This window comes from Zosterops lateralis (assembly GCF_965231275.1).
Source record: "Zosterops lateralis genome assembly, chromosome: 3".
NCBI lineage: Eukaryota > Metazoa > Chordata > Aves > Passeriformes > Zosteropidae > Zosterops > Zosterops lateralis.
In genome coordinates this window covers 110,767,441-110,794,549 of record NC_139764.1, presented here as the reverse complement: position 1 = coordinate 110,794,549, position 27,109 = coordinate 110,767,441, and the positions used below count along the sequence as shown (strand labels likewise).

The window sequence follows — 27,109 nt, the reverse complement described above, 5'->3', positions numbered from 1 at the left end:
ACCACTACTATTTGTAGGGCGAGAATGGAACTCGCTCCTTACTCCCCTCCTGTGAATCCTGCTCCTCTTTAGGGAATCCTATGGAAACGCTCCATCCCAGGCCGGTCACACCCCAACCATTCCCTGCGGGTCTGGGGGGACACAGACCTTCCCTTAAAGCCCCTTTTTCCCGGCTCGCTTCCATCCTTACCCCTTTCCCAACGCTGCCTCCGGCTTCTCTCCCTCTCCTCGGCCGCCTGCCCGTCTCCCTCTGTCCTCCCAGGGTATCACTCCTTATCTGCTGGTTATCTCTTCTGCTGCTAAATTCGGCCCAGCCGAGGGGTTCAGCCGGGGGAATCTGTTGGTTCAACCTAAAGCAGTCTCAAGAGTTATCTCTCCGGCCATAATCCACCCCCATGCAGCCCTTCCCCCGGTGTGAGGTGGTTTTCATGGAATCCTACAATTCCAGAATGGTTTGGGTGGGAAAGGACCTAAAGGCCCATCCAGTTCTGATCCCCCTTGACGTGGGCAGGGACACCTTCTTTCCACCAGACCAGGTTGTTCCAAGCTCTGTCCAAGAGGCTTCCTCCATGATTTCCAGAGAAAACAGCACCTCGACCCATCTCACCCCCTTCCCGGACCCTCCCTGGGAAAGGGGTTTCACCCCAAACCCTTTCACAAGTGGGTTTTGGGGTCTTGCCATTGCAAACCACCCGCAAGGCCCTGATGACATCCCAAGGCCCAAATCCCCCCAAATTGCCCCAAACTCGAAACCGACCCAACATGAAGTCAAGCACCCCTTTTCCCCACCCCATCCCACAACTCTGGGACATTCTCCCCCATCCAGACCTACGGCATTCCCAGTCCCCAATGTCTCACCCCACTGTGCTCCCAGCTTCTCCCAGCTCTCCAGCCGGGAAAAAAAGGGGCAGAGCGATAAAAACCACCCGGGAGAGGGAGTTTTGTGGGCGCTGCTTGGGGTCTGCTCCCCACTTTGGGCAGCACTAATGGGGCTGCAGAGGGAAATGTCCCCCCCTGTCCTTTCAGTCCCCTCTGTCACCCGTGGTCGGGATTTAGGAGCTGCGGACACGCGTGGGGCAAACGCGGGGTGGGAGGGTCGAGCCATCCTTCCTCCTTTCCCTCTTTCCCCCCTACTTTTCCCTAATTTAACTCCCCCTCAGCCCTCCCCAGCCGCCTCCCGCCGCCCACATCAAACGCCGGCCCTTGGGGCCATTAACAACTTAAAGCACCGATCGTACCTGCGGGACAAAGGTTTTTGCTCCGGGCCAGAGCAGAGAGAGCATCGCTGTCTCTCACCTTCCCGGCTGTGTGTGCCCCCCACCCTCTCCTTTCACCTCCCCCCCTTCTCTAACCTCCTTATCTCCCCGCCCGGGGCAGGGGGGGGGTCCCGGCCCGGCCCGGCCGCCGCCGCATCCCAAATCCCGGCAGCATCTCCCTCTGCTCCCCCGGGGGGTGCTGGAAGGGGCGGGCGGGGGGGAGGGAGGAGGAGACTGGCCGAGGGTTTTAAACAGCCCAGCCTCATGGTGGAGGGCGGGGGGGTGGGGGGGGGCGGGAGGTGATGGATGGAGCCCGGTGGGAGCAGCTAAAATCCAGGCGGGAGCTAAATATCCCCTCCGGAGAGACCCGGACTTCTTGCTTGGGGTCTGGAAGAGGCGGCGGGACCTGTTGAAGGTGGGGGGAAAGGTGGGCGCTGGGGAAACGCGCGGGAAGGGGGGGGTTGGTCCGGAGGAAAATCGCATCGCTTGGTGGTTGTTTTGGTTTTGGCTGGAAGGCTGAGCCCACGCGAGACCTGCTGCTGCTGCTGCTGGGGGAAGAATAATTAAAAAAAAAAAAAATAATAAAAAAGTGGAGCCGAGGGTTTTCCAGCAGCTCCCCATCGCTCTGGATCGCGGCCGGGGAGCCGGCTGGGCTTTGGGGAGGCCCAACACGAGATGTACCAGAGCTTAGCCATGGCAGCCAACCCCGGCCCTCCGGCGTACGAGGGGGCAGGTGGCTTCATGCACAGCGCGGCCGCAGCGTCCCCCGTCTATGTGCCCACCACGAGGGTCACCTCCATGCTCCCCAGCCTGCCCTACCTGCAGAGCACCGGCTCTTCCCAGCAAGGCAGCCCCGTCTCCAGCCACTCCATCTGGACTCAGCCCGGAGCCGAAAGCGCCGCTTACAACCCCGGATCTTCTCACCCTCCCGTGTCACCTCGGTTCTCCTTCTCCACCAGCACCCCCATCCCGGTCACCTCATCCCGGGAAGCGGCGGCGGCTTACAGCAGCTCCTTGAACCTTTCTGCCAACGGGAGGGAGCAGTACAGCAGGGGCTTCGGCGGCTCCTATTCCAGCCCCTACCCGGCCTACATGAGCCCCGAAATGGCCACCACCTGGACTTCCTCGCCCTTCGACAGCCCCATGCTGCACAACCTGCAGAGCCGAGGGACGCCCGCGGCCGCCCGACACGCCAACATCGGTGAGCACCGCGCTGGGACACGGGAGGGGAGCTTTGGGCCCGGGATCCCCTCAGATTTTGGGGCGCGGACCCCCCTGTGTAAAAGCGAAAAGGGCGGGAAGGAGGAATTTGGAGTGTCGGGTTTGGCGCTGTCTGAGCTGGAAAATATTTGGGGTTCTTATTCTTGATTATTCTGCGAAATCATCGTTTCAAAGCACCCTAAAAAACCCGCTGTTTTCAAAAAGTAAATGAATTTTAGGGCAGGCCTGGAGCGGCAAGGAATGATGAGCTCTGGAGCCGAGGCCCTGCTGGATCCTCAGAGCCTCAGAGGGGATTGAGGGGCTCTGACGGGGATGGTTGTGGGGTGCAGGATCACAGTGTTCCCAGCTCAGGAAACCCATTCCTGAGCTGCCTTTAGGTGTAAAACCGGGAGCATTGAGGAATCAAAGTTGGGTCCCATCAATTCCAAATCTTCCCTTCGGGCTGTTTTACCTTCTGGTCTTTTTAAAAAAAAATTTTTTTTGGAAAGGTCAGTTGGGTTACAAAAAGGGAGAGCAAAGAGAAATTTGGAGCTGAGGTGGGAGAGATGATGGAGAAGGATTAAAAGAAATGAATCTACATTTATAATGGTGCTTTTTGGGGAACAATCCTGGTCTTTCAGAGTCTCCTTACCCCAAAAAAACTCACCTTGATCTCGGGCCATCTCAGGCTTTCATTTCATTAAATTCCTCTGGTTCTCACCATGAAGAATTGCTCCAAACGGCTTAAAATAACACTTTTAAATTCCGTGGGGTGGAAGAGGGATAAAAGGAGAGAGAAATTCAGGCAAATCTTTGCATCGTGGGTTTCACAAACCCTTTTTTCCTTCCCGCCTCCTCCCCACGAAGGGATTTCTGTCGGCTTTGGGCTCGGGGTTAACAAAGAAAACACCCCAAATTTCTGTAGATCTATTTCACAATTTCGAATTTTGGAGGGTGATTTTTCCATCGTGTCCGGCAGGATTTGGGTTGTATTTAACATTATTTTAAGATGTTTAAAAGAAGGAAAATTGGGCGTCACTGAAAACTTGGCCTTGCCAACATCTTGTGCTTTTCTTTAGGTTTTATAAAATTTCTCAAAACGAGGAACAGACTAAGGATGAAATTTTAGCCAATCAGATAATGTTTTTTTGGGGAGCCATGAGAAGGTGGATCATAAAGGAAAAAAAAAAAAATCAGGATGAATTAAACCATCTAATATTAATTAAATATCACTAAGCACATATGGATATTTGTATTTTACCATGATGCCATCTTTTCCTTGGAGGGGAAAAAAATAATTAATTTTTGCAGTAGTTTCAGAAGGGCTTTTAATAATAAAAACAACCGAAACCGAAAACACTGCAAATGAAGAATTGCAGAAACACCCATCAGCTTTTAAAGTCCCAGGGGCTGAACGCGGGGATTTGAAGGTTTTTGACCCTGATGGTTTGATGGCAAAAAAAAAAATAGGGGTTTAAATAGCACTTTAGGGAAGAAGGGATGAGTTCAGCCAGTCCAGAAAATGGTTTTTAATGAAGGAGGAAGGAGCCGGGGCTCCTCTTCAGGGCCAGGTCCAGACTCGGGTGGAGGATTCTCGGCACGGGAATTCATTAGCGCGGGGCTAATTACTGCCTTGGACATGGAAAACACTCGCATTTTAAAACAAAAATGCTTGGGGTTTGGTTTAAAAAAAAGAGAAGATAATAATAAAACGAACTGCCTGAGAGTTAGTGAGTTTTAAATGGATTTTTGGAGGGCAATTTCTCTGGGAAATTCCCATTTTTCCCAGAATCGGGACGCGGCCGCTGCCGGGTCCCTCCTTGAAGCCGAGCGATGCTTTGGGCATTGAGAGAATTGAATCAAGGATGTAGAGGCTGGCTGCGGGCTTCTGAGCTGGGAAAAGGTTTTATTTGAATGATTTTAAGGGCAAAAATACCCTGTGGGATAAAAAAACCCTAAAATAACTGAAAGATGTAGTGGGGGGAACACACCGTTGTGGATTCCTCCCATCACAGACCCACTTTAATGCCACATCAGAGCCCGGTCAGCACCTGAGAAATCCCCTGAGTTGACTCCTTCTTTGCCTTTTCTTAGGGCTAAAAGTAAATTTTATTCTCTGCACAGCGAGGAATCTCAAGGTGGAAACGCAACCCTTTTAAATCGAGTGGTATTTGCAGAGCTCTCATTTTCTTTTCCCGGAGAAATAACCAACACCTTCGGGTAGTGCTAAATGCTTAGCACCCCTGGGGTCATTAAAATTTTAATTATTATAATTTAAAAAAAAACACAGATGAAGTATAGGCAGGTATAGCAATTCACAGTCTATGCAATTGGGCATGACTTTTCTCCCCTGTTTTTTATATAAATATATCCCTGTAACAATAAAGCAACACACGGGGAAGAGAAGATCAGTGAAAATGTACTAGAAGAAAATAATATTAAAAGAAATACAGATTTTGTTTTTTTCCCTAAATTGAGGGATTTTGGCTTGGGTTAAACCGTGGTAGAAAGCACTGGGAAAGTGGGGTAAAACGTCCCATTTGAACACACGGGCCCGTTTGAAAAACTTTCCCTGGTGCGAGTTCAAAAAGCCAAATTTGGGCTTTTCAGGGTAAGTTTGGTGACTGATTTCATTACCCCGAAGAGCAGGATCAGAGCCTGTGGTCGAGGCAGTGAACTTGCCCCAGGCATCGCCTGCGATGGAGTTACTGTGAATTCCCGACTTAATGAGGCATGAAAAGGACCAGCTGCAGAATCCCCTCTCAAAAGACTTCCCCGCCAGCGCCAAAAATCTCTTGAATTCGCTCCCGAAATTCCCCTGGATGGGCAGTTTTGGCTCTTGTCCCTTCCCCAGGCAGAGGGAGCGGGAATGGAGGGCGCATCCATCCCACCCCTCGCTGCCTCCTGGATCTTTCCAGGCTGGGGAAGGACGCTCAGATCCCACATTGCCAACCCTCATTCCCTTTTATTTTGCTCACAGCGGGGATTTTACTTTCGCTGTGGCATCGCTGTGGAGGTTGCAGTGGCTGGGGAGAAATGGAGGCTCTGGGCATTCCTGGTGGCTGCTTTTTGGGTTTTGTTTTTTCTGTCTTTTTTTTTCTTTTTTGGCTAAATCGAAGTCAGGGCTCCTCAAACAGGCGCTGCTGGAACACAGCAACAGCATCTGGGAAGATCAAAGCCTGGAGCAGGCACTGGGTTGGAAAATGTCCTTTCTGCTGCTGGTGGGGGAGAGATTGGGAACCAGATCTTAAGCTTTCCCACAGGGATGCTAAGAGATCTGCCCTGTCGCATCCCGGGGCTGACATTTCCAGTGATTCATTGGCATTTGTTACAACCCTCTGCCCTACAAGCAGCCCCTGACCTTCCCCACGCACCAAAGGACAAGGTGGCCAGTCCCTGTGGGGTGGCAGGAGATGGGGGGGGGGACACAGCATCGTCCTGTCCCTGATCCTGGAGGGATGAGACCTTAGGACCGAGGGATGGGGCCATAAGACAGAGGGATGTGAGTGTAGGATGGCAGGAAAGACTGTGGGACGGTGGGAAGGGACTGTGGGACAGCGGGAAGGGGTTATAGGACACTGGGATGGGGCTGCTGGACATCGGGATGAGGATGTAGGACGTCAGCATGGGGCCACAGGACAGAGGGATGGGGCTGTTGGACATCGGGATGGGGCCACAGGACAGAGGGATGTGAATGTAGGATGGCAGTAAAGGCTGTGGGACATTGGGAAGGGGCCGTAGGACATCGGGATGGGGCTGTAGGACATCGGGATGGGGCCATAGGAGGTCGGCATGGGGCTGTAGGACATCGGGATGGGGCTGTAGGACATCGGCACGGGGCTGTTGGACATTGGGATGGGACCGTAGGATGCCGGCATGGGTCTGTTGAACATCAGGATGGGGCTGTAGGACATCGGGATGCGGCTGCTGGACATCGGGATGGGGCCGTAGGACATGGGGATGGGGCTATAGGACACCAGGATGGGGCTGTAGGGCATCGGGATGGGGCTGTAGGACATGGGGATGGGGCTATAGGACACCAGGATGGGGCTGTAGGATATCAGGATGGGGCTGTAGGATATCAGGATGGGGCTGTAGGGCATCGGGATGGGGCTGTAGGACATCGGGATGGGGCTATAGGACACCAGGATGGGGCTGTAGGATATCAGGATGGGGCTGTAGGATATCAGGATGGGGCTGTAGGACATCGGGATGGGGCTGTAGGACGTGTCTGCATTTTCCTCCGTCCCCCGTTTCGCAAGCGCCCGCATTTCTCACCTCAGCCCCGCCGGCGCGGAAGGTTCGCCCAGGGCTTTGTTCCCCCCTCCGGGTTTGAATCCACCTTCTGCTCTCCCTCCTAATTTAATTGTCACCCGTCAGTCTGGGATTTGGGATGAGACCAGCAGAGTCAGGGTTTCTAATCTCTGAGCAAGATCAAGCTTGAACATACAAGTGTTTATTCCCCCCCTCCAAGCCCCCAGGCAGTAAAATTTAAATTGCAAATGTATCAGTGATAATAATTAAAATAACACCACCACGGATACTCTGTCACCCCTATTAATAATTCAATTCCTTACTTAAAAATTGCACTGCATTACCAAGCACAACTTATGTTGCATAGAACACCCATGGGATGGTATAGAATATAAATGTTCACAAATTTTTGTAGAGCAGTAAAACTTAAGGCAGTAGATGGTGGTGTTTAACCCAAGGCTTTATGAAACCAGGATTAATTCTTTTTCATCCATCTGTGTGTATTTCTTTACCCCTACAACAATAACAGCGATATTTTTTTTTTTTAAGAGACAGCTTATATTTTGCCCTCTACATATTTTTTTGCCAGAAATTTTAAGGGAAAGAGGCAAAATTCTTGGAAACGGATGAGAGTTTATCAGGCAGAGTATTCCAAGAAAAACCCGTCCCAATCCTGACACCTCTGTGCTCTTTTGATGATGGGAAAACCTTGGCTTGGGCTGACAGAAAGGGGCTCCCCAAAACTGGTTCTCCCAAATGAAGAGGGATATTTTCAATGGGCAAACCATTTCACTCTGAAAAATTAAGGATATATGGGAAAAAAAAAACCACCAACAAAGCACCCAACAGCAAATAAAATTCCAAGGTGGGTGAAAAAGTGGCATTTTATGTGCCTGAAGGCATGCAGCCTGTTGTTTCTGGGGGAGGATATTTGCAGGGGCTATTAAAATAAAGGTGGAATTTTAAGGAAAAATTCAATTAAAAAAAAAAAAAAAAAAAAAGAAGATTATTTTGTCCCAAAACCTTCAGAAGTTTTGTTTCTCATCAGCACAATGCTCTGGGCTGAAGCTTTTTCTCCTTGAGCCCTGCAGAGCTTTGCGAGCATTGGAAAAAAAGGAATGCAAATATATCAACTTTGAGAGGTTTTATTCCCAAATCTGCACACCAGCCCGGTGTGTCCTTCCCTCCCTGCAATTTCCTTAATGAAAATGAGGTGCAGAAATGGGATTTTCAGGGATCTCCCTATGCTCGGTGACGCTCCTGGGGATTCACAGGGCAGAGGAAGCCGAAGCCTTGGGTCCTTCAAGGCTTTTGCAACCCAACTGTAAAAAACTTGACAAAGAGTCTGCTCCCCCTTTGGGGCTCATTGCTGGCTGCAAAACCAGGTGGGAATCTACCTCAAGAGCTCAGTCTGTAGGCTTAGAAAATAAAGTTTTGCTGATGCTGGGAGGGAAAGGCAGAAATGCAGATTTTTGCATGTTTCGGCGACATGAGAGCTTAAAAAACTTGATTATGCTGCCAAAACCCTTTGGTTGTAATGGCCAGGTTGGGTTGTTACAGGTCTGAGTTGCTTTGGAGTGGGGAATGTGTGTAATTATGCCTGCAGGATTGCAAAAAGGCAGATGGGAATATCTGGAAATGCCAAATATTCACCTTGTCGGCGGGTCAGAATCCGCGCTGCCGTCTGGCAGGAAGGTGTAAATTCGCCTTTGGTGTGCGAGTGAGAAACGCTGCTTAAATAACCAGGGAAATAGGTGAGAATTTGCTCTGACCTCCCAAATTAACCCAAATTATAGAAGCAAATTTCATTATAGGGTTGGACCGAGGGTTTGGGGTTTTTTTTTTAGATTTTAAGAAAAACTGCTCTTTCTCCTTCTTGGGACAGAACTCTTGCAGCTGTCTACGATCACATCCCACATTATGGCAAAATATGAAAACCTCTCCTGCCTTTCCAAGTCTTCTCCACATCATCGGTCACGGTGACCGGGCCTGAGCTGTAAATACATTTGTAATGACAAATTAAACCCAATTATCTGCCAGCCCTGAGCACGGAGGTCTTTTCACACACGGGCGCTTGCACTTGCCCGACCGCCTTCGAAAATAATTCCAGCACCGTTGGCACGAGTGGCATTAGAAGCTCTTTTGAAAACGTCCGTGTTTTTAAACCTACCCCAAAAACGTTGGGTTTTTTTCCATTTTTTCCCCATATTTTTCCTTTTTTTTCCTTTTTTCCCTTTTTTCTAAGAGCTCTTTGCTGCAGGGTATGTTGAGTTTGCAGCATTCCCCATGCTCCTGCACCTTTTTAAACGCTCACGGCGCTCGGCGGCGATTTCTTTTTTAATACGATAAGCTCGGGCTGGATTTTCTCATCCCCCCCCAAAAAAAAAAAGAACTGGCGGGTGCTGGGTCTGCTCCAAAAGAAGAGCCAGGCAGAGATTTTTCCAAGTTGGACGCAGATCTGACCCCGCCATCAGCGCTGAAATGTTTCAGCTTCGGGGTTTTGGCAAGACCTGGATTTTAAAGCCAAATTTGGGGCAGCGTCAACTGCAAGAGAAAATAATTTTTTCTTTTTCAAGAAGTGCCCGGTGATTAATTTTTTTTCTCAATAATTTGCTGGCACAGAGGGTTTTTTTGCTTAATGAGGTGGATACCTAACTGTAGAATGAAGTCTTTGCTTGGGGGGACTAAGTTGGGTATTTCCAATGTCTTTTTGCTTTCTCTGTCTTTCTAAGGCCAAACCTGCTCAGGTTTTTAGGACCAGCCATCCCCTAAAACACAGATTCTGTATGGACTGTGACAAAGGAAAAAACAACCTCAAAAATACCCACATTCCTTGCTCAGAGCTGAAGCCATCCTTGATTTAAAACACAAGGAGGTTCACTGGGAGCTGGTGCAGGATCAGGCTCATGCAAATAGATTCCATAGGGAAGAAACAGAGCCCACTGCAAATTACATGGGAATTTACATGTGTTTTCAGGGAGGTGAAACCCCAAAATCCAGTGGGACCTTCCTTTTTTTTCCCTGAGAAGTGGCCACTTCGTTTATATGCTGCAGCATGAAGGAATTCATGATGTTTTTTAAATTATTTTTAGTCACCCCTAAAGCTTGTGAGACCCTTATCAGAGCCAGCTGGGCTCGAACCACTCACACCAGCCTTGGGAGAGACTCAAATTAACTTTGTGTAAGAGGAAAAGAAACAACTCCTGGAAAGCCAAAAATTAATAATTTTTCCAGCAGAGGTGGGGTGAGGGCAGCCGGATGAGGGATCCCGCAGGGCTGATCTCCCGTCTCCACCAGGGACTGGTACTGGATTGCTTCTGAATGTGGGATAACAAAATCGCTGCCTGGAAATGCTTCCTCCTAATCCCTGGGAATTAAGTTGGTGTCTGCCGGGGGAGCATTTCAGGAGAGGTCCCGTGGTGGGATGCCTCTCTCTCCTCCTGCTCTGCTTCCCAGAGCTCAGCCCTTTTCCGCTGGACGATCCTTCCAGAACCGTGGATTTACAGGGAGCTGGGATGGGGCTGAGGTTCCCATTGCCATCAGACTCTCCTAAAAGTTTAAAACCCAAATTTGGGGGCAGAGACGAAGCAGGGAGAGGCAGGGAGACCACACTGGTCCCTCCAAGCAAGATTTTGCCAATTCTTCTTGGTTTTTCCTCATGGAGCTCCCTGTGTCCATAATATTTAAACAAATTTCAGGTTGTCCTCTGACCTCGAGGGCCTCCTTTGGGTCTGCAGACACCTCCAGACAGTTCAGGAGACATCTCCCTCTTGCTGGAGTCCCAGCTACTCACCCCTGGCTGTTGCCAGCCCTCGTGCTTTGGTGCACCTCAATTTTCCTTCAAGCTCCAGCTTCCGGAGTTCTGTTATCATGTATCAGGCTCTGCTCTTTCAGGAAGGGAAAGAACAGCTTTCCTGGACAAGGGAGAGGCTGGAAAACCCTGATTTCTTCATGCTGAAATCCTAGACGAGGCAAACTGCCCCCCCTAATATTTATTATTTAAACTCCTATGAGTTTCCAAGCCAGACTCTTGGATTTGCATGCCAGGGAGCCACCATTATTCAACATCCAGGGCTCGCAGTGCTGGAGCTGTAAAAAAAAAAAAATCAGTGAGGCCCTGAGCCCCAGACATCAGGACTCCTCCGAATGACGTGTGGTCCCAGATGTCTGAGATTATTTTGGGAAGGGAGTGCTGGCCCCAGGGGCTGCCTGCCCAGGGGGCTGGCTGCTGGGAAGGACTCTGGGTTGGGACATGCCTGGGTGGTGTGGAGCATGAGAGGGGCAGCTGGTTTGGGGCTTGGGGGGGATGTCTCTTCCTCACATTCCCCTGGGCTGAGATGATGCTCTGGATCCTGGGCATGACTTTTCCCATGTTTCAGTCCTTTATTTACTTCCCTGGGACAGATGAGGGATGCTATAATTTATCCTGCCCCTCTGGACATGAAGATCTGGGCTTGAGGGTCTTTTCACTTCCCAAAATAAGTAGGACCACAAGGAGGAGGGTGAAATCCCCCTCGCATTCCCTTCCATTGAGCCAGGGAAGGGTCTCATTCTTGTCTCACTTCTCATCCCAAACCCACATCCCAGTCAGGGCTCTGCCACCTCCCTCCACACAAATCAATAACAACGGGTGAGCAGGTTAATTATAATCAAAGAATAAACGCCGTGGTCTCAAAGTTCACCCAATTCCATCAGCGTTTCAAAACGAGCTGACGGCGCCAAGAAACTTTCATTGATTCCTCTGGGGCAGGTGTGGGAGTTTGAACTGTCCCCAGGCTGATCTTGATTCGAGGCCTGCTCAATTTTCCCCCTTATCTCGACTTTCGCCTATCTTATAATGCCTGTTATTTTAGATAAAAAGTCCAATCAATTGAGTTAGAAAAACTGCAAGTTATATGTGGCCCTGACAAGTTCGGTACCTGCCACTTTATTGGCCTGGGCTGCAAAGTGACCTTTGCAGATGCTTTATCACCCCCTCCTCCCGCCCTGCTCGGGGGCTGAGTTGACTTAACGTCCAGAATAACTAATAAAAGAGGAAAAGAGAAGGGCCAGGGGTTAGACAAACTCGCTGTCCCCTCCTAACTGTGATGAGCCGTAGTAAACACCTTTTTGTTTGTCCCTGGCTGCAGTCCTGCTGGGAGGCCGGGATCTGGCCTGGCTTGTGCTGGTGCAGCTCCTCTGAGTGGGATTTGTCAGTGGGACAGCTCCGAGTTGGAGGCAGAGCCTGTGTCTAAATCAGTGAAATTACAACAGAACCAGGACAGGGAGTTTGGATATCTCAGTATTGGTCAGTGTTGTCATGCTCAGGGAGGGATTGGACTTGTAGAGCAGTCCTACATATTCCATATATTCCTATACATGTTCCTATACATGGCATAGACATGTTTTATAATTATAAAGTGCAGGGTTTTAATATATCATATGTGTTTTACACATATAATTTTTTTAAAATATATATATATATATGCATGCATTTGTGCACATATATATAAATATATATGCAAACACCATTCTATATAGCTAAGTTCTATATGGTCACAGAATAATAGTAATTTTAATAGCAAAACCAGAAAGAATTGATTGGAGATGATTTCTAACTTGCTACAGTGGCATTCTCAGGTATCCCTTCCTGTGGAAGAGGGTCTGGAACTAAATGATGCTTAAGATCCTTTCCAACCCAAACCATTCTGAACATGCTATGTGTATATATACAAATACATGTTTATATGTGTGTATACCACATGCACACAAATATAATAACAATAATACAATTGATTGTATTCCTACAAGAAAGATTTTGCCCATTTCCTTTGGATAAATGTCTGTCCTCCTGATGTGGGAAAAAAAAAATCACCTCAAACTTTGAGTTTCTGGAGTTGTAGGATTGTAGAAATGCACGTTTTAAGATCCCTAGCAGGACAATCACCTCAGCAGTGGCTGAAGGCATGTGGATGAGGCTTTGGAATGCCCAAGGATGGACATTCCCCCATCTCCTAATGAAAATCCAACAGACCATAATCTTCAATCACTGGTGAAGGATCATGGGGTTGTGCAGAGGCAGGAGTTGGCCTCAATGATCTTTGTGGATCCCTTCTAGCTCAGGATATTCTGTGATTCTGAGATAACTGTTAGCCCCTGGCATGGTCCAAGCACAAACCATCTCAGCCTGAACCCAGCAGCTCCTGGTGCAGCTCCTGGGAAGAAGTTTGGATGTGATTAGGGTCTCAGAACATTTGAACATGGCCAGATTCTGCTGGCTGGGCTTAGGGTCAGGCTTCACCACCTATCCAGAAGCTGGCCCTGGTTCACCAGTCACCCCACAGCCATAAGGCCAATTCCCATGACTCAGCCATGGAGCAGCAGCTTGGCAGGACTCCACAGCACACCTGCTTGTGGTCCCCTGTGGGGACACCAGGAACGGCTGCACATGATCCATGACCTGTTCCCAACTCAGAAACAGCTGCCCAGGAGGGATCGTGGCACTTCAAATCCCCACGCTTTTCTGATCCTCTTCATTTTTTCCTCACTGTCCTTTCCCTGAGGCCATCAAAGAAGAGTCTCTGGATGGGAACATCCAGTTGGAGATGGGCCAGATTTCAAACAGGGCAAGGCTGTGGCTCTTTTTTCTTTGTCAAAAGAGAGAAAGACCATTTCCAGGTGCCTCCTGCCAAGCAGACCACAGGCTGTGGCTGATCCCATCTTGCCCATTCCCTGGGCTCTCCTTGCTAATCTGAGATTTGTTAAAAAATATTTGGACAGTCGATAAGCGGAGGAATCTCCTGTTTATCAGAGGAGCCTCAGATATTTACAAGTGTAAGAACTGAAAGGAGGAGTAAGGAAAGGGGAGGTCACCTTGGTGGGTGGGAGTTCACTCAGGCACAACTTGACAGTCAGCAGAGGCTGCTGTTGGACACCAGGTTGTTCTCAGAGAGGTTGCCAAGAGGCTCCCACCAAAAGACCCTCAAGGATGTCTTCATTCCTGTCTCCTTCAGAGCAGGCTGTGCACCTTTGGGATGTGGGACATGGTCCTTCAGTGTGTGTGTGTGGACTGTCTCTCCACTAAGCTCTGGGACAACCATGGGGCTGGATGGTTTGGGCTGTGGTGGTTTTGGTGTGCTGAGGAGCTGTCAGTGTTTTTTCCAAGCAACCAGGTAAGCCCTTCCCCCAGGTCCTGCCCCTTCCCAAAATACTGTTTAGATCTGATTTAGAGGAATCCAGCTTGTTTCCACCCACCCTTCTTCCATCCATTTCTTTTCTCCAGCTGTGGTTTTTGAAAGTTGTCCTCTTGGCCCCCTCCAGTGTCATTCCTTGTCATGGGAAAAGGACAGTGTCACCATGAGATGAAAAGCTTTGCTCAAGGGCATCCTCTTGCAGAGCCAAGACTGAATTTCAAGCCAGGCCCAGAATTTGCCCAACCTTCCCACCGTGGCCCTCCTGCACACGATCTCAGCTGGTCCTTTGGCTGCTTCCACCTCCACCGTCCTTCAAAGCACAGAAAACATATCCACGAAGGAAAGGAGTATTCCTGGCTGCTGGCAATGGTGTGTGCCACAGACCTTGGCTTGCTGCAGGCAGAGCGGGGAGGGTTGCAGGGGAGGGACACAATGTTCCCTTTGCCTTGACGTGAAACATTTGGCCTGGGAAGGGTTGCACGGGAAATGTCTCGCCGTGGTGTTTTCGCGAAGACGGGGAAAAAAGCAGATTTTCTTTGCCTTCTGGAAAGCCAGACTGTAGGGTGAATGTTTCCTCAGCAATAAGTAGGGTCTTTATGTTTTCAGAGGGAGGACTGTTTGGCCCAGGCAGCTAAGTGGGTACACAGCCATTTTCTCCACCACAGATGTGTCAGATAAACCCTAAAACTTTCTGGGATGGCATCAAGCCATTTCTGTGAGGCTGCACAATGACGCTTTTTGCTTGAAACCATGTTTCTGACTAAGTGTGGGGAACTTACCTAGTTCCTCACTTCCTGCAGATCCTGAATCACATGGGTGATGCCTTCTGTTAATCCAGACCAGGGGAGAGCAGGGAGCCACATTCCCACAGCACCCAGCCCAGTGATGGGCACTGCTAAGACACGCACTGTCCTGCTCTCCCTGTGTGTAGATCCCATTAATCTCTAAAACCCTGGGTGAATTTTCCTCAAATTCTGTCTGAGAGGAAACAGGAAAAGAAGAGGGAGCTGAGGGGAAAAAGCCAATGAGCAAAACCTGTTTTTACAGAAACGCCATTGGCTCCATCAGCTCCATCCTCACTTTCTGATCCCAGCCTGTGTGCCAAGCTGGTGATGTCCCTGTGGACAAAGGAAAGGCTCACTGACAGCTCTCCTTTGGCCACAGAGCTCCCCCAAGCATAAATTTGAGTTTTTAAAATTTGTAGTCACTCCTTGCCTATTCCTCTTTTGTCTTTCCTCTTTCTTTTTCCTCCTCTGCCACAATCCTGGACCAACCAGCACTTTTAACTTGGCTGTGATCTGACCAGAAACCTTTTGGTGGGTTTTTCCCCTTGAATCTTCAGCTTCTGGAATCACGCAATTCATGGAAACACCTCGACCCATTCCAAAGAAATAGAAGACGTGACTTCCAGCTCCTCTAGCTGCAGCAGAATGCTGGTTTAAAGGAGTAGGAAGGATTTCCAAACTGCCACTTTTTAATGGGAACGATTTTGCGATTTGGGACAAAGTGTCTGGGAATGGCAAATCCTGTTTCCCCTGCCATGCTGTTGTGACTGTCCCTTGAAGCAGGTGAGGGTGCCCTGGGTGGGATTCCAGGGTGTCCATGTTCTTTGCCTCAGCTGTGAGTGCCCCTGAGAGTCCATTTGGGGTTTGTGTATACACAGGATCGTGGCTCTCACCTCTTATCATAACAAATTGTTTTAGGAAACTGCTTCTCTGCTGGGAAAACTGCTCTCAGGCTCTGTTTAGAGCCTCTAAGTGGCCTGGCTGTGTTTGAAGGACAGTTCCTCCTTTGCTGAGTTGCTTCATTGGGTTGAGAAGACACTTCTGCAAGGGGAACTGTTGATATCAAATATCTCTCCAGCTGTAAACAAAACTCCAGTGCTATATTAATGGAAGTCTCTTTCCATCCAGAGAGGGTGAAGGCAGGAGGGGGCTGGAGGGAAGTAGAAGACAACCTCGTTGTTTCTCATGCAGGAGGGTCTGACCCAGACCAGGGTAGGGAGGGCTCTTTGTCCCCTTCCACAGGATGGCTTGGGAAGAGAAATTCATAAATTGGATGCTGGCTCTGAACTGAAGGATTCAAAAATCCTTCCTTTTTCTGTTATCATTCCTTAGGGTCCTGATCCATCAGGTTTATGCATTCAAGGTGATCTCTCCAATGGAAACAGATTTAATCATAGAATCACTGAATGGTTTGGATTGGAAGGGACATTAAAGCTCATCAATTTCCACCCCCTGCCATGGACAGGGACACCTTCCACTATCCCAGGTTGCTCCAAGCCTCATCCAACTTTGCCTACACCACTTTTAGGGATGGGTTGCTAAAGAAAAGCCCAAAGGTCTGGACTTAGGAATGGATGTAGTGCCAGGCTGGCAGAGTTGGGTTTTGCAGAGATGATGGAAAGAAGTCACTTCAAGCCACTCTCCAGCTCAAGCCTTGGGCTGAGTTGCAAGTGGGTATCTGGTCCTCCTGTTTGGGAAGGCAAAATTCCTCAGATCTTTGGTGAGCCAGAGGTGCTGGAGGTGTGGCCTGGCAGGGCAAGCTCCAATCTGCTTTTTTGATGACCCCAGCATTGTCCATACAGGTCGATCTCAGTGGATGTGAAGGGCCACTCCCAATGACCAAGTGTCATGAAGGGCCACATCCAAGAATTCTTTTTTCCCTACCAGACCCCCGTGCCCCACTCAGGAGTCACTGCTGGCTCCCTGGGAACTGGATATCCCATTGTGGAAAGTATTTCTGACATGAGCACACTCAAGGCCTCACCCAAGATTAGGAAGCTGTTGTGCAACACACAAGTGACACTTCCTGCCCTGGGGACCTTGCAGTGCTCATAAACAGTAGATGTGAGAGGGAAAAAAAATCTCATTTTACACAACAAGCTGATGATCAGGATAGGGATGGGACACAATCCATCCTCTCCACTGGTCATTCAGTGAGATTTCATGACCCACTTTCATGTGAGAAGCTCCTTCATTGACTAAAGGCAGGGTTTTATGAAGAATTAAGTAGAAGGTCATCAGGATTAGTCAACACCAAGGACCCAGCCCATAAAAAGGACCCAATGATCCCAAGATACAAGATAAGGGCTTGGCAAAGGCACGTGGGGAAGCTGAGCACTCAGGGAGGGAGATGAGGCCACTCAGCACACACGAGGCTCCTCCAGCCGTGGGCTGACGTCCTCCTCAGCCTGATCAGCAAATCCTTTCCCTCAACCCTGTCCCAGTGCTGGCTGTACCTGGCTTTGGGAGAGGGTGTAAATCTTTCCAGCAGAAGGGCCATTACAGAGGTCACCGGATGGACCCATAAATCTCCATTATCAGGCAGCGGCTCCTGTGCCACAGAACGGAAATTATTGCCCTGAGTGGGACTGGGGGAGCCTTTCCTTCCCCCCTCATTGTTCAGGGCCCTGCGGGAGCTGCTCGGGCCATTTGCTGCCTGAATAAACGTTTCCTTTCCCGGCTGCAAAGTACAAGGAATAAGTGTCAGGGGATCTCATAATGCCAGGATTTAGAGCTCCAGCCCCAAGCCAGAAGCCAAGGAAACACTTTGCTGCTTTTTTTTCCTGGGGAGTCTCCTTAATCCCCCATTATTAATAACAGTGACAAATTAAACAATTAGTGCATTTGAAGCCTGGTGACCTCCATGCCCAATTTAGTTCAGCCTGATGGTGGATCATGGGTCCTGTGGGCTCTTAGCCCTGAAAACATTTTGGTTTCCTGGGTTCTGGACACCCACCCACATCAAACTGCACAGGCTGCAGGTCTCCAGGTGATACTTTCTCATTATTTTGTAGATTTTCAGGGGTTTTTAGAGCAGGGGGGGATGTGTGGCCAGAAGGAAAGTTCCCCTCAGCAACTTCATCCTGGAATTTAGAGATGCTGCGAAATTTTATATATGTATAAAAATAATAACTATAAAAACATAATTTGCTTTACAAGGAAATCCAGTCCCTGGTTTCCCACTTCCTTAGAGCGCAAACAACCCTTTGTTCAATAAATGACACACACCAAGCCCATTTCATCATCCCTAAGCCAACATCCAGTAGCTCCCAAGACACCTTCTGTGCCATCCCAAAGCATTCACTAAAGCAGGTGAGGATATCTCTCTTCCAGGTGGTATCTCCCTAGGTCAAGGAGCTCTCCCTGCTCTGTCAGGACTGTTTTTAATGAGGTTGCATTCTGCCAGTGTCATCTGACTCAGCACTGGGTGGTGCCCAGAGGGGACACACCCATCTGATATGGGCTATGATTAGGGAGAGCCACCCATTGCGTGGAGCCTGGGAACAAAGTCTGTCCCTTCCCATCTCAAACACCAGTGATTCCTGTTTATGAACATTCACAAGGATCACCTTTGCCTGCTGCTGAGAGGGGAAAGTCTCACAAATGTTATTGCCACGGAAGCAGAAGGGGACTTTTGGAAACTTCAACCAGTGAAAGTTTGGATGGGGCTTGGAGCAACCTGGGATAGTTTAAGCTGTCCCTGCCCATGGCAGGAGGCTGGAATGAGATGGGCTTTAAGGTCTCTTCCTACCCAAACCATTCTGTGATTTTATGAAAGTCCCTTGAGAGAGACCAAATCCAGTTCCAGTCCAAATCCCATGGAAAGTGGGAAAAAACCCCAAAACCAACCCAAAGGCACCAAATAAATAGGGAAGAATATCAGTCAAATGCAGATGGAAAAGGGGAGCAGGTCTCAAGGCAGGTTTGCACCGGTCTTTTGGGCATCAGTGAGAAACCAACACTGAAAATAACGTGGCACTAGAGCTGGGTGTCCCACTCTTGGGAAATAACATTCAACATTTGGTGACAAATTATTTATTACCAGAAGATAGGAGAGTTACGTTTTTCTAAAATCAGAAATATATCCATACTTGACAGTTTTTGAGGGACCTTCTTATTCAAGATCTAGCCCAATTCTTAATATTTCCAAGGGACTGTCAGGAATTTTCTCCTCTGTCTTTGATTAAAAACTTTCATGTTTTGGTTTCCTGGTGGAAAAATCTCCAAGAAAGATAATATTTTGTCATTAGTCACAGGCACAACTCAAATCACTCAAGTTTTAACTGTCACCTTTTGATTACCTCGGCTGTGCTGAATTCTCCCTGGATTATGTCCACAACTCTGTACTGAATTACTTTCTAAGAAGAAGGGATATTTTTACAGGAAAAAAATTACTGTGAAAATACTTTGGCTTTTTCTTTGGAAAATTATAATCAAAAACCTCAACAACTTCTAAGATGAAAAAAAAAAAAAGTGAAATGTTTTCCTTCCTTGAGATTTTTCAAGGAAACGAGTTCTTTCCTGACCAGCTGCTCCAATCCCTTCTCTTTTTAAGGAAGTTTATTTGATCTAGATTTTGGCTGTGACTCAATTGTCATTTTAAGGGGGAAAGTGAGGGTTATGGTATCACTGAATCCATGTGGACAAAAATCACCTGGAGGGATTCCCATCTTTTTGAAACCACCAGAATTGCTCCAGGGTGATGAGATTTTCCTAAGCTGCTGGGGAAATACTGGATTCCTGCTTTTCTGGCTCCAGAGATGCTTAGGTATAATAAATTACTGCTGTCTACCATTTCCCCATGGGCACACGGTGTAATCTCCTGCCTTTTTGAGCCAAATTTTCTAGGGAGAATTAGGCTCACATGAATATTTGTCTCTGTTAACTGGCGCCACTTCATTAATTTTTTTTGTCCTTTGGCCACCTCATGGTTATGCAGTTTCCTGCAGATTTTCCAAAAATAGTCTGGGGAAAAGAGAAAATAAGGCCGTGTCTGAACATAACCCGTGCTAGACATCAGAGAATCCACACGGGATTGAGGCACAGCTCAGCAAAAAGCCAAATTTTGTTGGTTTAGCTCCTTGGGGAGCAATTGTCTTCCAGCAGGAAGCTGAGATTTTTGTGTAAAAAGCAGGTGGACAAGCAAAGAACACAGTGATGTTCTTGATTTCTGGAAGGGTTTGCAGGGAACAGGGAGTGAGCTGTGTCTTTCCAAAGGATGATGCATTCGAGCTGTGTCGTGCTGACCTTTGAACCTCCCGGTCCTGCCACAGCCAGAGGGACTGGCCTGGCCCAGCCCAGGGCAGTTCAGAGAGTGACAGAACGGTCTGGGTTGGAGGGGAATTTAGAGTTCATCTCATTCCATGCTCCTGACATAGGCAGGGACACTTTCCACTTTCCCAGGTTGCTCCAAGCCCCATCCAACCTGGTCTTGGACACTTCCAGGGATGGAACAGCCACAGCTTCTCTGGGCCCCTTGTGCCAGGGCCTCCCCACCCTCACAGGGAAGATTTTTTCCCCTAACATCTGAACCAACCCTGTCAGTTTAAATGCATTCCCTCTTTACATATCACTCCATGCTCAATTGTGCCTCACATCCCACCTGCAGCTGAGCCCTAGTGCAGAATGCACCAGGAAGGCAGTGGGTGAATGCAGCAAGCCCTGGAGTGTGGCAGCAAACACGACAAAGATTTCCATCAAAAGCTGAGCTTCTAACACACATAAATTCCCAACAATCCCGCCTGAGCTGGGGTTTGAATGCCAGAACCATGGAATGGTTTGGGTTGGAAGGGACCTTAAAGACCATCCATTTCCAACCTCCTTCCATTGGGCACGGAGCCTTCATGTTGTAGGTGTGGATTCCTGTAATTCAGGAGATGTTTTCCACGCAGAGAATGGGATGAAGGCACACCAACCTCCCCTTGGCTCTCTGCAGACATTCTCTCCAGCAGAGGGGCTGGGTGAGGAGCACTCCCATGGGGAGCAGGGCACATGGAATGGTTTTGCCTGCCCAGCTGAGATGCAGCTGCCTGACCTCTGGGCAGTTCTCCTCTGTGGGGTTTGTGTTTATCTGTGGTCTCAGGAATCTGCCTTGATGGTAACCAGGGTTGTTTGCCTGCCCCAATCTACTGGCCCTGGCTATGGGCAATCTAGAAAATTGGATAATGTCAGAGCAAAAGGGAAAGGTTTCTATTTCTGTCTCCTGGTATCCGTGTCCCAGCACATCCCTGCTTCCACAGGAGTGCCCGCATGGCAGGGAAAGGAGTCCCTCTTCCCAATAATCCCAAAGGGGGCTCCTTTGGGGAAGGAAGACCTGTTTCTTGCAACCTATAAAATCCGAATATTTGTGATTTCTTCAAACATTCCTTCTGGGCTAAACCGAGAAGCAGAGCAGCAATTAAAGCTACAGCCACCTAATTAACCAAGTCTTTTCTCTTCTCTCCCATCCTGGCAGCAGAATTTTTTGACGATTATTCGGAGGGGCGAGAATGTGTCAACTGTGGGGCCATGTCCACCCCGCTGTGGAGGAGGGACGGCACGGGGCACTACCTCTGCAACGCCTGCGGGCTCTACCACAAGATGAACGGCATCAACAGGCCCCTGTTCAAACCCCAGAGGAGGCTGGTGAGTCCAGATCACACACCTGAGGAGAGGAGGAGGCAAAGAAATCTCAGCCAGATGGAGATGCCAGGGGTGTTTCAATTCCATCTGCCCAGACTTTCAAAACAAGCCAGATTTTCTCATCCTTGGGATGCCCTGAGTACTGCCCAGAGCAGTTCTCCAGACACTCAGCCAGGCAGTGGAAGGGGCTGTAGGACATGGGGTGATTTTGGGATTTGTGGTGTCAGGTCAGCAGAAGCCAGTCTTTGCTTTAGCATCACTGCAGGTATATTTGGAGGAATGGCAACTCTTTCAAGTTCCAGCACAGTACCAGTCCATCTTCTCTTAGCCACAGGGGTCTCTGGTCACTGCTGGGTGAGCCCCTCACTTCATGGTGAATTTTCTGTATACTTTTTTTGGATACTCTGCTCCCAGATCCATTGGGTGAGGTGAAGCCCCCATTGTAGGGCAGGTCAGGGTATCCCAAAGCCCGTGGGGTCAGAGTGGGGTATGCACAAGGAACCTGGGGGACAGGAACAGGATTGTTCAGCCTGGAAAAGAGGAAGGTTTGGGTTGACCTAATTGCAGCTTTCCTGAAGGAAGCCTAAAGGAAAGATGGAGAGAGGCTATTTACAAGGATGATAGGACGAGGGGGAATGGTTTCAAATTGACAGAGCAGGTTTAGATGGGATATTAGGGAGAAATTCTTCCCTGTGAGGGTGCTGAGACCATTGCACAGGTTGGCCAGAGAAGCTGGGGCTGTCCCTGGATCCCTGGAAGTGTCCATGGCCAGGCTGGATGGGGCTTGGCTCAGCCTGGGATAGTGGAAGGTGTCCCTGCCCATGGCAGGGGATGAAACTTGATGACCTTTAAGATCCCTCCCAACCCAAAACATTCCATGATTCTGTGAGCTCCGTGTTTTGATAATCTGCTGCTCCCTTCATGTTTTGGTGAGGGGTTTTGAGAGGGTCTCTGTGTCCCCAAGGACAAGAGTCCATCAGGACAGGCTGAGAAAGTTGGGACTGTTCAGCCTGGAGAAGAGAAGGTCTTGTGGAGACCTCACAGCTCCCTCCAGTATCTAAAGGGTGCTACAAGGAAGCCATGACTCTTCATCGGGAACTGGAGTGACAGGAAATGAGCAATGGGTACAGCTTTAAAGAGGAGAAATTTAGGTTAGCTGTTAGGAAGAATTTTTTACTGGGAGGATGGTGAGACTAGAATAGGTTACCCAGAGTAGGAGGCTGTGGATGCTCCAACCCTGAGAGTGTTGAAAGGCTGGATAAGGCCTTGAGCAACCTGGTCTAGTGAAGGAGTCCCTGCCCACGGCAGGGGAGTGGGACGAGATGAGCTTTAAGATCCCTTCCAACCCCTTAAAATTCTATGATCCTACAACATCCTACGATTTCATAAAGTTCCAAGATCATGAACCCAAGCTAAAAGCAGCCAGCTGAAAGCCATGTTTCCACACTCCTTATTTTCCACGAGGCTCCATCCCCACCCTGCCCTGCCCTTGGCATCACTCAGCCCTGACTGTGACCAAACCCAGCCGTCCCCGGCGAGTGACAAAAGTGACAGCGGCAGCCTGAGCGCTGCCAGCAGCCGCGGGCACCGAGCGCCCTCTTGTGAAAATCCTTTCCAGACACAGAGGGATCCAGGCAGGATCTGACCCCTGCACACAGGACCTTCCCTCTCTCATTTACTGGCCCCTAAGGATTGAGCTTTGAAGGGTCAGGCAGGTGTGGAGGATGTGGTTTTTTCTGCCTCCACCTCCCACTCTGCTGCCCAGCTCAAAACTTGTCTTTTATACAGCTTCAAGCCCGTTGCTTTCTCCTGTTGCCTTCTGAGCCTGACTAAACCAGTTCATCCAGAAAAGAAACTTCCTGTCTGTTCCCTGCACTAATTCATTAGTGAGACTTCCTATTTATTATCCCTCTTTATCAAGAGGAGGAAAATGCTGCTGGAAGCTTCACTTTTTTTTTAATCATCCCCCTGAGCAACATAGCACAAAGGAAGCAAGGAATATGTAACATTTATGGTACTGATAACATTTTCTTGGGAAAGCCACGATGCCTGGAAGGGCCTGGGAGCTGGAAAAGGCAGGATGGCCTGAGATCCAGACAACCTAGTGTAGGTGTGCACACATGCAGGGAGTCTCTAAGCTGCCACTAGAGCTGCTGGAGATCTGGGGCTCTGTTCAGGTGATGTGGGATTCTGGAGAAAAGGAGGCTCAGGGGGGACCTTCTGGCCCTCTACAACTCCCTGACAGGAGGGGGCAGCCAGGTGGGGGTCAGGCTCTGCTCCCAGGGAATAGGGACAGGATGAGAGAACAGAACCTGAAGCTGTGCCAGGAAAGGTTCATGTTGGACATCAAGAAAAATTTCTTCACTGAAACAGTGGTCAGGCATTGGCAGGGGCTGCCCAGGGAGGTGTTGGAGTCCCCATCCCTGGAGGTGTCCAAGGAAGGTCTGGACGTGGCACTCAGTGCTCTGGGCTGGGTGACAATGTGGTGATCAGTCACAGATTGGACTCAATGATCCTGGAGATCTTTTTCAACCTTAATGATTTTATTTCATGTCTCTGGTGCCATCTGAGATGGCCCATGAGAACTGAGAGTCAGTAGAAAGACAAGATGGACAGAAAGAGGCAGTTGGACAACTGCAAAGAGGCACAAAGAGAAAAAGCCAGAGAAATAAGAGCGGCAAGAGGAGAGGGAACCCTGAGGCCTGGTGGAGTGAGCTGGGTTGGGATGTGAGGCACTGCTGGTGAGGGCACTGCAGGGCTGACCATGTTTCCTTGCTCTGCTGTCCCCACAGTCAGCATCCCGCCGGGTTGGGCTCTCCTGTGCCAACTGCCACACGACGACCACCACGCTCTGGCGCCGGAATGCCGAGGGGGAGCCCGTCTGCAACGCCTGCGGGCTCTACATGAAGCTCCACGGGGTAAATCCTTGCTGTGGGAAGGGTGTTCATGGCACCAGGCTGTGGGATGGGTTCCTTACACACCTCTGTGCTCTCCTGGAGATGTTTTTCCTGCTGTCCTTTTGGCTTTAGTCCCCCTCAAGGTTAATCACATTTATACCTGCAAGGGGATGTGCATGCTGGGTATTTCTCACTCACTAATCAGGCCTCCTTTGCAAATAAATCTTAAAACCTAATAAAACCAGGCCCAGATTCCTCCTACATGAATTAAGGCACTTTAGTAAAAAAGCCAAGCCAGAAGCACAAACAGATGAGCTGCAGTTCCCTTCTGGCCTTAAAACACTCAATACCATGGTGTGATCTGCCTTCTTATTCCCATTTGGATGCACATCTTGAATCTCTCTTGACCAGGGAATTTGGGCTCCATCTTGTTGTTGCTTTCAATTAAACCAGCTCAACCATGAGTTAGAACTGGAATCATGTCCTCTTAGATGACCTTAAGGACATTCAGAAACCAGTGTGCTTTTCTATTTGAATCCACAGGTCCCAAGGCCTTTAGCCATGAGAAAAGAGGGAATTCAGACGAGGAAACGCAAGCCTAAGAACCTTAACAAAACAAAGGCACCTGCGGGTAAGTGTTGAATGAAGGAATTTATTTTACTATGTGTATTTGTGTGTGTACTGACCACAGTGCCCTCGAATTAGAGATCCAATGGCAAAACAGCCCAATTTATAAAAAATGGGAGATGTCTAAATACCTGAACACCCTTCCAACTATTTTTAAAATTCATTTTTACCACACTAACTTCTGGGTGAGCAGGCACAGCTCTGTGCTGAAAGGTCTTTGGAAAAAGCCTGTTTTACCCTCTCGTTTCTCCCAGGCCCATCCAGCAGTGAGAGTCTTACCCCGACCACCAGCTCCACCAGCAGCAGCAGCAGCAGCACCACGACCACCGAGGAAATGCGCCCCATCAAAACAGAACCCGGGCTCTCATCTCACTATGGGCACCCCAGCCCTGTTTCTCAGGTATGGAGGGGAGGTGCTGGCAGTGGGAAAAAAAAACAAAAAAACAAAAACAAAAACAAAAAACAAAAAAACAAAAAAACAAAAAAACAAAACAAAAAAAAAAAAAAAAAAAAAAAAAACACCACAACAACAACAAAAAACGGGAAATAGGATGGTAGACATGGGGAGAACATCCTCAAAACTTTACTTAGGTACTTAAAGACAAGGAAGCTGCAGGAAAAGATGGAAAGAGACTATTTACAAGGGTCTGGAGTGATAGGACAAAGGGCAATGGCTTCAAACTGAAAGAGAGCAGGTTTAGATTGGATATTGGGAAGCAATTCTTCCCTGTGAGGGTGGTGAGGCCCTGGCACAGGTTGCCCAGAGAAGCTGTGGGTGCCCCATCCAAGGCTGGATGGGGCTTGGAGCAGCCTGGGATAGTGGAAGATGTTGCTGCTGCTCATGGCAGGGGGTGGGAACGAGATGATCTTTAAGGTCTCTTCAAACCCAAAATTGTTTAGTGTTTCTAGAATTAGAAGGAAAGGGAGAGAGGAGGAAAGAGCCTGCCCAAAGTGTCCCACATAGGCTGCCATCTCCAGCTCTTCAGCAAATCCAGACATATTTTTACACCAGCACCAGCCCATATTAAAGGGATTCACAAGGTTCCTCTAAGGTTTGAAGCTTTTTTCACAGCATTTTCCTTTTTCCATAGGCATTCTCAGTCTCTGCCATGTCCGGACATGGATCATCCATTCACCCTGCGATCTCAGCTCTGAAGCTTTCCCCCCAGGCTTACCAGTCAGCCATGAGCCAGTCTCCCCAAACCAGCTCCAAACAGGACTCCTGGAACAGCCTGGTGCTGGCTGAGAACCACGGGGACATCATAACTGCATAACCTGGCCCTTTCCCTGTGAACTCCAGGCTGATGCGATTGAGAGATGAAGAAGATGCCACGTAATTATTAAGTCAATGTTGTCTCCACCTCCCCTGCTCTCCTGCCTTCTCTCCTCTTATGAAATGTTCCAGCAAAGAGGTAAAGAGAACTTATCCAAGGTGTAGGGGAGCTCTTATGAAATGAACAGAGAAGACTCAAATCTCAGAGTAACTCAAGGATTTGAAACCTTTTTTCCCCACTTTAAATGAGCCTCTCTATCTGACTGTCACCACTTATTATGAAACAGCCAGAAACACAGAGATGGACACAGTTCTTGAGTTTTATTTAACAATATCTGGCATTTTAAGACTCAGACAATGGTGGAGCAGAGACATTTCTGTCACCAACCATTCTTCCCCTGAACAGAAGAAAATGCCATTGTCTTCTCATGACCCAAATTCATGATCTTCCACCAAATGGAGCCAGTTCCAGGACAGTTTGCTGAACAGACTTCACTAGAGATTCTTCAGTGGCTTTAGTGGATTTGATATGATGCAGAGCAGAGAAAAGAAGAGACATCCCTCTTCCTCCTCAGCTCACACATGTAGAGCATTGTCTTCATTTTCCTAGATGGTCTGGAAAGCTCATGAATGTCTGTATTTAATAGTAACTCATTTCCTATTTATCACCACAAAATCGTGGGACTATGTTTCCAAAAGGTTGTTGGCTGAGCCTGAAGTAGGTCTGTCCAAAGTCAAAGGGGGATTTTGGAAGAAGGAACCTTCTGGAAGAAGGTAGATGAGACCCATGCTGGTCATCAAATCCTGGAGGAAATGGCTGGGCTCTTCCCTGATGGATAGCAACAAGCCAGGCTTAGAGATGATTCAAGGGCACAGCAAGTGAAAGATGCTCTTCTAACGCTGCTGTGCCATTGCTTTTCAGACAGATAATTTAATTATTTTGCCTATTTTTATGTTGGTTTGGATGCCACTGGTGAAATCTGACTGTCACTTATTTTGGGTGTACTGTGAGTGCCCACTTTCC

At 48.7% G+C, this 27,109-nt stretch overlaps 1 protein-coding gene across 2 annotated transcripts; it reads left to right on the top strand.

The window, feature by feature from the left end:
- Positions 1–1,656: 1,656 nt before the first annotated feature.
- On the top strand, positions 1,657–26,086 carry GATA4 (GATA binding protein 4; the record flags this gene model as incomplete). 2 transcript variants are annotated; one of them, XM_083857410.1, is made up of 6 exons in its annotated part: positions 1,657–2,457; positions 21,125–21,291; positions 24,081–24,206; positions 24,729–24,816; positions 25,067–25,212; positions 25,904–26,086. In XM_083857410.1, exons 1-6 carry the CDS (start codon positions 1,932–1,934, stop codon positions 26,084–26,086), a joined length of 1,236 nt encoding a protein of 411 aa, XP_083713536.1. In that variant the 5' UTR covers positions 1,657–1,931. The 2 variants fall into 2 exon arrangements, with proteins under 2 accessions (XP_083713536.1, XP_083713535.1); XM_083857409.1 differs by having other exon boundaries at positions 21,122–21,291.
- Positions 26,087–27,109: the final 1,023 nt, after the last annotated feature.